Genomic DNA, 11938 nt, shown 5'->3' on the forward strand with positions numbered 1-11938 from the left:
CTACTGGTTTGCGGCTCTAGGTATATAAAAATGAAACTCCATTGAATATCAGTTTTGCCTGTGGATTTCTTCCTTCAAATCAGGCTTTCCATGATCAAAAGGGGCGTTCACCTGTAATTGTAAAGCATCCAATATGAATCCTTGCTATTTAAAAATATCTGTCATTTGTCAAAGTCTCTTTCATATGATAGATGCCACAAGGAGGGAAAGTCCAGTTTGCGCCCAGAATTACAAAGTGGGAACAAGAACTCAATTTTAACAGTAAAAGGCCTAATCAGAAAGATGCTAAAGGAGGGGAAGTCATCTTCTGTGACTGGTTGTGGGGTGCGTGGAAAGACAAGAAAGAAAAGGAGAGCATAGAGACAGCAGGAACAATAAATATGATTATATTACAAAAACAAAAAAAAAGTTCAATAAGTAGCGATAATTAGAGGGAATTTAATGTGATTTATTGATGTACAGAATTCAGTTTGAAGTTTTTGGCAATTAGACTCCGATGGCCCATCACAGCAGAACAGAATCCCAGCGGTGATTGGAATTAGAACAAGACTCCCTGGAGTCTAGACGCTGGTGATAGAGATGACGATGGAAGTTTGAATGGAGCCTGAGTGACCAGTGAGAGATGGTAATGGGGAAGAGGTGGATTGCACGAAGGCAACTGCAAGGGAGAGTGACAAATGTGCAGTGAGATTTAAAGGTCTAGATTGGACTAGACCCGTGATGTCACTATCAGCTTGAAAGCATGGGAAAGTACAAGTGATGTAAAGCTTAGATTAGCCACCAACATTAGCCACCTTATTGCTCGTCTATCCCAGTTTGTATGTTTCTGGGTGTGCATGTGTATCTGAGTATGTTGGTTATTGTGTAGCAGCGGGACTCAGTTAAGATTTCCCAACTTTTGGTTCTGGATACTTGCTGGCAATCATGTACCTGTGTTGATCTTGTTAAGAGCCGCAACTTAGGGGAGTGGCTGAGCTTCAGTCAGTGCTGGATTGTTGAAGGACTACTGTCAGTGTAAATATGGTTGTGGTATTAATTTATGGTACTGCATGTGTACAGGAACATGTAGCGAGAGTGGAGAGAAAATTGTAAATACTGAGTAAGCTGAAGTGGAAAGCAGCCTTGTGAGAGGAATCACTTGCACCTGGGATTGGGATCTTGTGGACCTTTTCACGGTACTGAAGGATTCCTGCGCTTGGGTCCCTGCTTTGCCTCACAGCAATTCTGACACTTTACTTTCTTTAAGAACAGACCTTTAACATTTTTAGGTTTTATTGTTACACACAGAATTGATTTGCTTTATATAAGCTTTCCTACACAATTTAACAAATATTCACTTTATACATAATCATTACACATTTCATGTCCTTTCCATTGCTTTGTTAATAAGCAATAATCTTATATTTACAGTCGTATGAAAGAAAGTTTTCCCAGAACTCTGTGCAGTCCTGTGAAAAACTAGCTACAGGCTGCTTCCACACTGGAAGTTGTTGCTGCTTCCATAGGAATTGAGATGGTGAATAGCAGCCAAGTGCTGTTAATGAAATGCGCTTGATTAACTGATCATCAGCAAGTGTGATAATCTCTATAAAGGAGCAGGTTTTTTTGGCAGGTTGCTGGCCTGGTGCATTTGGGTGCATGTTAATGCCACAGTGTTCCCAATCAGAGAATTTGCAAAAATCCCAAATTGTAAGAGACTGGTAGAGTCACACAGCTCTACTTCCTGGCTGCGGCTCAGAAGGTAGAGCAGGTCACCTACTAATTGGAAGGCTGGCGGTTTGATCCCCATCTGCTGTGGTCCGCATTGGACAAGCATAGAAAAAAATGCTTGTGTGAATGAGGCAAGTTGTAAAAGTGCACTTTTAAGAGTAGAAAAGCATTATATAAGAACCAGTCTGTTTACCCTTTACAAAAATAATTACTTGAGTTAATACTGCTGGTGGGTCAACAAGCTAATGAATTTTGGGCTTTAGTTACAACTATAAATATAGTTATAGTTGGTGTCATGTATCATGTATGGTTTGCATACATGATATAAATCTGTATAAGCATTCTTGCTTATTCAGATGTTTTATCTGTAATTGTGTTTTCATGTTTGTAAGATGTCTAGCAATATATTGTTCTTACCAGAGACTCAGGGATGTTTAGATTTAGGAGGAAACAGACAAGATTATGTTTACCGGGGGCAACTGTGGTTGCATAAAGGATTTCTGCATGTGCAGAATTCAGGAGGGAAACTGGCTTCGTGTTCTTCTGGTGGATCACCGGCATCAAGTTTTATATACGGTCTTTCTCTCTGGAATTTGAATTTTCTTAGATATTTCTCGGATGTGCTGGTGTACTCTCACAGTCCAGTGACATGAATGTTAAAATATTTTAGTGGTTCTCTACAGATTTTTAGGCACATTCCAGTTAAGAAGCCAAAAACAGTTCATGCTACACCCCATAACTTTTGTCAAATCAATTCAACTTTGTTAATATAAGCTCGAAATCTCAACAACAGTCATCTCAGTTTTATTTGACCTCATCACTTCATTTTTCACCACGTTCTCTGCACTGTAGTGGACATGTGGACGCTGCACTGAGGCTCACTGGGTTAATCTGTGGTTCTGAACAGGGCCCTGTTTCAGGAAGCCGGTTTAGTGGAAAAACTGAGTAAGTATACCCTGAGTTAACGAAAACTCTGGGTTTTCGGTTTCACAAAGCGAGTTCAGCTGAAGCCTCAGTGAGTCACTATGACGACACACGCCGTGAAGCTAACCTGCCCCCTAGCAGGTTTACTACAACTAACCCTGACTGACCCCGCCTCTTTGTCGGAAACCTGACAGCAGGAAGTGTCAGACATGGCGTGTCCCTTCCTTGAAGAGCCAGTAGATCTTGAAGCCCAAATTCTCCGCAGAGCACTCCGCCGGGAGAGAGTGATTAGAGCGCGTTTGGACATCTTATCATTACCTGATGATTTCCTGTGCGAACGTTACCGTGTCTCAGCACAATCAATAAGTTATTTGGATAACATCCTCAGGCCATATATTGCGCATGTGACACATCGCGGACATGCGCTCAGTCCATTACATATTCTTTGTACCGCACTCCGTTTCTTTGCAAACGGGAGCTTTCTGTACAATATCGGTGACGCTGAGCACGTTTCCAAGGCTACCGTCTGTCGGGCAGTCAGGAATGTTACAGTAGCACTGAAACGTCTCCTGTACTCGTTTGTGGTGTTCCCCGGTCATAGACCCACAAGATTTATCAAAGAGGGATGCCACAAAATTGCAGGTATCAGGATGAACAAAACTCAATGCATGATGTGGTGATACGTGAACTACCACTCAAATGGTACATAAATTTCCAGGGTTCCCAGGCGTGATTGGCTGTATAGATGGCACCCACATCCCAATCATTGCACCCTCAGCAAATGAAGGAGACTATGTGAACAGGAAGTCCGTCCACAGCATCAATGTACAGGTACATAATTCCCTGTAGCATTTCACACCAACAAGTGATGGCATCATGGTAATGGATGCTAATATGTGTTCTCTGCACTGGGCACATCATATGTGATGCTGCCAACATCATCACAAATGTGGAAGCCAAGTGGCCAGGCTCTGTACATGACTCACGAATCTTCCGGGAATGTACACTGAGCACCAAATTTGGACATGGTGGGTCGAAGTAACTGTGAAATATACAGAGACCAATTGCCACAGGGACGTTTGCACTGACATGTATTCTTCTGTCCTAGGAGAGTTCACTGGCCACCTGCTTGGTGATAGGGGGTACCCATGTCTACCCTATTTGCTCACCCCTTACCCTGACCCTGAACCGGGCCCACAGCAGCGTTATAATCTGGCCCATTGCAGGACACGGGCCAGAGTTGAAATGACCATCGGAATGCTCAAGGCCCGGTTCCAGTGCCTTCGTGGACTCAGGGTCACCCCAGAAAGGGCATGTGACATCATTGTGGCATGTGTGATCCTACACAACATTGCCACGATTAGAGGTGAACAGTGTCCAGCTGAACCAGACAACAGCAGTGATCCACACGATGAACATCCTGACCCACCCACGAACGTACAGGATGGAAGAGCAGTCAGAGACACCATATGCCACAACCATTTCCTGTGACCCGTCAACCCAACATGTTACAAGACAAATACACAGATACTGTGGTCAACTGCCTTTATTGGTCACCCTGTATGTCCTGTACACAAAGAATAAATGCGTATATTAGTATGTTGTACAAACACTGACATGATTCGTCCATCTATGATCACTCCACCCACCCTTAACTGTTGTTCCAGCAGTACAATCTCCAGCTTCGACTTTTGGATCTGCAGCTGGAGGTGCACCATTTCCATGTCGCACTTTCTTATCTTCCTGGCCAGATATGTCTTATACAGCTGCTTCACAGGGAGCTATTGCAACAAGGGACATAGCATTGGCATCCATAGTACATGCCTACTTAGGTTGGTTGTAAATCAGTGCTGAACAACCCACTGTGGAAAGGTTCGTTGTAGGAGTGGCTGGACCCTCTTCCTCTTCATTTCCAGCATCACTCTGCCGGGGACATAGTAAGTCCATGGTGTCATCATAGTACCACATTGTCGTCAGTTGTTATATTTTCCACTGTACACTGTATACCTCATAGTGTGGCTCTGTTGCGGCCTCCTCTGTAGCAGCTGTCACTGTTTCGTCATCATGTGCCTGTGGTGGAGACATTTAACAACATTGCTGTTCTACTGTTGACACATGTAGTCTGTGGAGTATTACGAGTACTCACAACTGCATGTCGGTCTGGCTCAACAGGGGGCTGCACCAGATGCAGTACACCATCACCGTCAACTGGAAGAATATGGGGTTCATACAGGTCACTCATGACTTATGTGGGCGCAAATGGCAATTACCAGACATACCAATCACCATACACCTCATTGTCAGTATGCTCTCAGAGACAACCGACACTGAGGGAAGGCAAAATCAGTAGGTGTCAGGGTGGAAACGCTTTTATGAGCTTTATGTTGCATTGAGGTATATGTTCATATGTTACACTTATTGGGAAAGGTACGGAATGTACTACTCGCTCTGTCTCTGGGAACAGGGAGCTCACCCTGTGGGAGGTTAACACACACACACGCATGTATGCAAAATTAAAGGACACTGCTATGCTCATAATAAAGACGTACCACTGCAGCTCGGTGTGTGTGAGTCTCTCCCTGGGCCCTCACCCGTGCAGCACGTTAACAGTTTCCAAGTGTCTCAGTGTTGTTTATTCACCTAACTGTTTGATGACTGTCATTCTCTGTCAGTAGGACAGTAACTTCACTACGACATAGTTCATTTTGGTCAAGGTGACTGTGCAGAATGGATGCATGCACGCCATGTATTGTTTTGGATTTACCCCTTATGTAGGCACTTGTGTCTTGTGGGGTTGTTGCCACAGAGGATGTCCCCGCAGAGATGCCTTCAGCCACAGGGCGCCCACTGTTTTGGCTGAGGGCCAACTGCTCAGCCTCTGTGGGTGGTGGTGGTGGAGGACCCCCACCTGTTTTTCGGGCCTCCGCTTTTTTTCTGTTGGCTGTGACGGCACACATTTGGGCATACAGAGTAGGCAAATGTGTACTTGTGATGTGCTCAGATAATTTCAATATGTGCTTACAGGTGGTATATTACTGTAGCCTCTAACTGCAATTGATTTACATAGGACACACAGACCAAGCACTATGGCTCATAATACAATTACACCTTACCTGTTTGGACTATGTTTTTATATTTCATTTTTACTTGCTGCCAGGAACGTTTGGGGCCTGTTGGGTTGCACCTGCGCTCACATCACATCACAAAATAAAATGTATAACATAATAAATAGAATGACATATGATAAAATAACGTGTTATATGGGTGGAAATCCCTAGATCAATGTTTAAATTAACACTCACGCATTGACTCTGTCGGCTATGTTTTGCCATGCATGCTCCCTTTCCTTTGCAGCTGCGGCTGTGTTACTTTTTTTCTGCATGATGTGCATGCTGTCGGCATATGCTGCCATCAGAATTTCGGCCTCGAGCGCTGTGAAATACGTCGACCGCGCCTTCTTTCCCTCCGTCTCCATGGTGACTCGCTTAATCTGTGCTCCACTGATCGGGGCTTTATGTATCCTCGTGCGCGTGCTTAACTTGGGGTTGTAGCAACTCCGCGTTGACTGAACTAATTGTTATCAGCCTTTCTGAAACCGAATATTCCGAGTTGGACAGTTCGGGGTTACTCAACCCTGCGTATCGTTTTTCACTCTGAGTTTTCTAAACCGGCTTCCTGAAACAGGGCCCAGTTCTTAAACTGGTTGTTTTGCTACGACTCGCAGCTTGTCATGGTTCAACCTGACTCTCACCCAGTGTCAGCTTGGTTAGACATAAGCATCACCAAAAAGATACTGAAAAACAAACAAGGTATTTCAAAGATCTAACACCAGTCAATCACAAGGCTTAATTTTTGTAAACCATACCTTGTTGTTCTTTTTGTAAGGTATAAAAGATCCAATGAGCAAATCACTTTTTCTATAGTTTTGAAGATTTACATATACAGGAGACCCCAAAAAGAATGTGATGTGATACCTTAAGAGTCTGATCATAAATAAGATAGTCACATCAGTGTAAACATACTTGATATGAGCTCTGTCTTTTAAACATCTGCAAAATCATATAGAAATTTCAAACAGCATCTCTGTGACCTCTTAGCAAACTCAGTTTGGTAAATATTTCACGGCCTTCGTTGATAGTTGTCTGTGGCATCTCTGTGTGTATGTGATCACAGATGAGGAGTATGGATTAGTGAGGCAGGTCTTGCATCATTTGAGCACAGAGACAGCTCAAGGGGAGGAGAACCTTGGACTGCAGAAGCCCAGCTTGTTAGCATGCTCCTGAGCTGCTCCTGAATGTAGCTTTGTTCATCATGAAATTTTCATGGATAATTGGATGTTATGAAGATTAATGTGCTTTAGTTTCACAGGGCTGCAGGAGAACTTTGAAAGACTTTGACACTCAACACCTTCCAGGGGATGTCTCTGGCCTTTTTAGGAGATACGTGATATGGTCTTACCTTGATAACTCAGCTTGATGCACTAGGTCCTTTCACTCACATCATGGCAATTTGAGCCAGCGGTTCGACAGCGTCTGCATTGTGCTGTGCTCTCCACATGCACCGGAGGATCTGCAGTCTAACTTCATTGTAATTTATTGCAATTAAGGAAGGCACAGAAGCAAAACTAATTGTACATTTCACTCTCATTACTAACATTTCCTTCTGTTCACTGTAGACTGTAATATATTTAATCATAAATCAACCAGAAAAACATTCCACATATGAGGCTCCTTGGAGTAAAATCTCGTGTGTTTCAAATTATGTTTGGGAGTTAAAGAGGTTAGGAGGAAATGCGGGAGAAAATATTAGATGTAAGGATGAAAAATGCTTTCTCTTGAATTTAGTTTTTCTTTACTGATTGTGCATTCTCCGGCACATCACAACTGTTTAAATTCTGTCTACGTGTATTTTAAATTGAAGGAGTTTTTATTTGAACACATTTCAAGGTCTCTTTTGAAATTTTGTGGGTGAAAAAAGATTTATATTTTATGAAAATATTGGCAGTGCTGCAAACTTTTTGGTATTCTTGGGAAAATTTTGCTTCTATTCAAAAAGTTTAACAGAGTTTTTTTCTCCATTTATAATTGCAAAAAGTTTCGTATTGTTTTACAAAAAAATCAAAATGTTGCTCCTTTTATTTATCACAATTTCAATCATTGTGTTGCATGATTATATACAACCAGAATGTTCCTCCCATAAAGGTGTTTGTTTGAAAAACAAAATGAAATGAAAAAAGTTTCACTGTCCATCAACTACTTGAAAATAAATCACTTTAAACTTCTATTTAATCTTCTTGGTATTTTCCACATTCTGTTATATTGTTTTAATAGTGGATATGGATCAAAGGCTACTTGGGTTTAAGTATGTCACTGCCCACGTGTTTTCATCACATATAAACAGTGTTGGGACTAACTAGGTTATTATTGTAGTAACGAGCACGGTAACTAGTTATTATGCCAAAATCAGGAACGTGTTAATAGTTACTGGGATTTAGATAGGGTCGTTATTTGTTACTTTGTGTGGTGGCTATCACGGAGCTTCCACAGATTCATTACATTAGCAAGTGGTGGAGGCCAGCAGGTGGATGAGGGAAAGGGGAGGCAGGAGGAGCAGAGACCCGAGGCGGCCGCCGGTCCGAGTGTCAGGTGAACTGAACTTCAGGTAAGAAGTTATGACCTGCAGTCTATCTGGGTCAGATATGAATCAAGTTTAGGGGTAGTTTATTTTCGTTATACTATAGCTATAGCTAGCATGACGGAGTTTTTATACAGCTGGGTGGGTGCTATGATGTTACTGATGTTGAACTTTATTTTGTTCATAAGGTTAATTATTAGAGTTGCCAACCGTCCCCTAAAAAACGGAACCGTCTCGTATTCAGAGAAAATATTACGCGTTTCGTATTGAGGTGAAAAGAAACACATTTTGTCCCGGACTTCAGCTACAATGAAAAAGGCACAAAGCTGGAGTTATTCTGTGTCTTTGCAGCACAGCTGCCTCTTCTTCTTTCATTCTCCCCTCTCCCTCTCCTGTTTCTACTTCAATCATGAAACTGATCAATGATCAGCTGATCGGCTTTTCTCTCTTGTTTGTTTATCGCTCACTTTGCGCCAGAAAGAGGAAATCAGTGGATGTCGCGCTAAATGACAGCAGCACGTTTAAGCTTGATCAGCTGTTGTTAGAATTTATTTAATATTACTTTCTAGTATCAGCTAATGTTTGCTGGAACCACAGCTGTAAACTTGCTGGTCATGATATGGTTTGGTTATCTGGTGAGAGGGAAACATGAAGATGAAACCAGGAGATGTCCTTACTGAACCATCAGAGCTGAAAAGGTGATGGAGAAACAGGTTTACCTTTTAGGTGACATGAATGAGTTGAAGGGAAGTTATGAACTGTTTCTGAGAGACAAATAACACCAGGATCCTTTTTTACATAGCTGACAGCTGGTAACTGTGCAGGAGCGGATCTAGCAAAGTTTTGCCAGGGGGCCAGGTAGGGCATTAATGGGGAAAGGGGGGCACAAGGAAATACTTTTCTTTCTTATTCTCATTTAAAATGTCTAGCTTTTTAAAAAAATAATTATCTGAATCTTAAAACAAACAATTGATAGATTGATAGATTGATACATTGATACCACGAAAACTGTGTACATCACTGTCACAACAGCTTTTGTTTTCATTCAAAGGCTTTATGATTTTTCCTATAATGGTGCAAAAATGGTGCCGATTTTCTGTCCCAGTCCAGCCCTGTAAGCAGCTCATCTGCAGTCTGGTGTTACCTACATCTTCCTATTCAGAAGGCAGAATTTCTGAGTTCTGAGTACAATCGAAAGCACCACGACTGCAGTTTTTGTGTTGGATGTAAAAAGCGCACGTGACGCTGTGACGTAGGCTAGAATCATGCGGCGATCAACGACGATCCAGGCGTGGGATTTCTCTCTTGGAAATATGCACATTATCTTTTCCTTTCTATTGGTAGGTGGCACAGTGCACTTGTGGCAAGTAAGCAAGCAAGAAGACTGGCAAAGTTATGGAAGCAACACATTAACAAGAGAATTCTGAGTAAAACCAAAGTTACTTTCCCTAGTAACTAGTTGCTTTGAAAGTAACGAGTAACTTGAAGTAACTGAGTTACTTTTGATAGAACTAGTAATGTAACTAAGTTACTAATTTAAAGTAACTTACCCAACACTGCATATAAAAACAGCCAAGCTTCACAAAAACATGGATACGCAAAAGGCAGTTTTGAATTTGAGAATGAATTCTTGAAAAATAATGAAACCTAGCCAATTATCATATTCAGCACACTGCTCCTTCAGTGCTAATCACAATAGCCTGTGTGTTGACTATTTATTTGTTGGTAAGAGAACAGAAGGTCAACATTTTGTAAGCTATGAATAGGGTATTAATAGCATGATCATAAGTTTCACAGATCGCTGAGCAACCTGGAGAAAGAGTGAGCTACATGAGGATGCTCTTTGTGGACTACAGCTCAGTTCAACACCTTAATCACAATGACAATTTGGTGGTAATCCTCACCAGCAAACTGGCCACCTTCAGATCCTCCCTGCCACCTGCTCCTGGATCAAAGGCTTCCTCGCTAAGCGGTCTCAACCAGTCTGACTTGCTAACTGAACATCCTTAAAACAAAAGAACTCATAATGGTTTTCAGGAGACACAGACAGGTCCACTCTCTTCTCATTACTGGGTGAAATCTGTCTCCATCTTCAGGTTTCTGGGCACCCACATCTCCACGTGTGGACCCACAACACCAACACCCAGGTAAAGAAGGCCCAACAGCTGCACTTCCTCCATGCCCTGAGGAAGAATAACGTGAACCAGAAGCTGCTGCTCACCTTCTACTGCTCCTCAGTGGAGAGCGTGCTCCCCTACTGCCTGGGTATTTGGTACACAGGGGCCACGACTGAGAACAGGAAGGCTGTGCCCAAAAAAATAATTGGCTGCCCTCTGCCACCCCTGGAGGCCACCGTCAGCTCCTCCTGTCTCAGGGAAACCAAGGCCATCACAGGTGACCTTGCACCCTGCCCACCTGTTTGACCCGCTGCTCTCTGGTCAGTGTATCAGGTCATTCAGGTCTCACACCTCCAGACTCACAAACAGCTTCTTCCCCTGGTCCATTCAAACTGTCAACAAACACTATCAACCCACACCCCACCCCTGCCCACCCACCTCACCAATCTGAGCCATGGTCTGAGTAACCCGCATCACTCAGGCCACTCACACTCTATTCAGAACAAGTCTTTTCTTTGCACTACTTTCAAGAACTTTGCATCTATTTTGTTCTCTAATGTGCACCTTTCTCTTATTTCTCTAGATTCCTCTTGTTTTGTATATTTCTCTCTTGATTGTATATATTTATCCTGTTTGTTATTTATTCTATTCGGTCTACTATTTATATCTACTATTTATATTTTACCCACAGGAAAGTACCAAAATTGTGTCATCGTACATTGACTATAAAGAGCGATTCTATTCTATTCAGGGTAACTCCTGAAAACATAGCCTGCTTTTTGGAGTATCAGCAGTAGGTCAGGCCAGTTTTAATGCTGTGCCATTACAGACCTATAGACAGCACAAATTACCACTAGCCTGTTATTAGTTGTTGGTTGATGATCTGAAGACTTTGCCCTCATTTGAAACTTTGATCATCAAGATATTTTTTAAATTTAGTTTTTATAACAGTCAGTACTAATTTAGCTTTAGTTATAAGGGTGCTGGTCCTGAGCGGTCTGAGGGACAATCAGGAAATGAACCACCTCATTCTTGTAAGCGCACCAGATTTGCCTCGTTGCAGTTTTGGTCAAGAAAATGAAATATAAATACAGGAAATAAAGTTTTGACACACTGGAGCAGGCAAATGGCCATAACAGAAGCACAAGTACAAGGGGGCAAAACTGAACTTAAACTGAAAGAAAAAAAACAGTCATTAAGTGCATCAGTCTGAATTTAAATCAGTGCATGTTTTTTATTTTTCTCTTTGTATTCACTATGTGATCTGAACTGAGAGAATAACAATGAGGATCCTAAAAAGGGCCACCATGCCTCAAGCCAGTGATCAAATAAAATATTAGGGACCCAACAGTGGTCACTTGGTTTAAAGTAGATTGTATGAACTGTTAGTATGTGAAGCAAACAACCGCAAAGAGATATTCCTTTATTTATTAGTTTTCCCCGTGTCTATAATATTTTTTTTACAAAAATTTCCTGCTGGGGTTCCATAGGAAGTTTCTAATATATGGTGGTAAAGGAAGTTCTGAGTGGAGTAACTCACTAGGACTCAAAAA

General features: G+C 42.1%; 1 protein-coding gene and 1 long non-coding RNA gene across 3 annotated transcripts; one reads left to right on the forward strand and one right to left on the reverse strand.

Moving 5' to 3' along the window:
* The first annotated feature begins 2483 nt into the window (after positions 1–2483).
* On the forward strand, positions 2484–3881 carry LOC308393404. The gene is made up of 3 exons (XR_013970971.1): positions 2484–3276; positions 3353–3662; positions 3743–3881. It is a non-coding gene; the product is annotated as an uncharacterized lncRNA (long non-coding RNA).
* Positions 3882–4168: 287 nt separating this feature from the next.
* LOC308393397 (uncharacterized protein) lies at positions 4169–10781 on the reverse strand (the record flags this gene model as incomplete). Of its 2 annotated transcripts, XM_080877134.1 has the most annotated exons (7): positions 5748–10781; positions 5399–5575; positions 4781–4842; positions 4642–4704; positions 4498–4557; positions 4284–4415; positions 4169–4201 (listed from the first exon to the last, which is right to left on the reverse strand). In XM_080877134.1, the coding sequence occupies exons 1-7, from the start codon at positions 5773–5775 to the stop codon at positions 4181–4183; spliced, it is 543 nt and encodes a 180-aa protein (XP_080733260.1). In that variant the 5' UTR covers positions 5776–10781. The 2 variants fall into 2 exon arrangements, with proteins under 2 accessions (XP_080733260.1, XP_080733259.1); XM_080877133.1 differs by having other exon boundaries at positions 4188–4415; positions 5399–10781.
* Positions 10782–11938: the final 1157 nt, after the last annotated feature.

The sequence above is a fragment of the Rhamphochromis sp. 'chilingali' genome, assembly GCF_963969265.1.
Source record: "Rhamphochromis sp. 'chilingali' genome assembly, chromosome: 1".
Lineage (NCBI taxonomy): Eukaryota > Metazoa > Chordata > Actinopteri > Cichliformes > Cichlidae > Rhamphochromis > Rhamphochromis sp. 'chilingali'.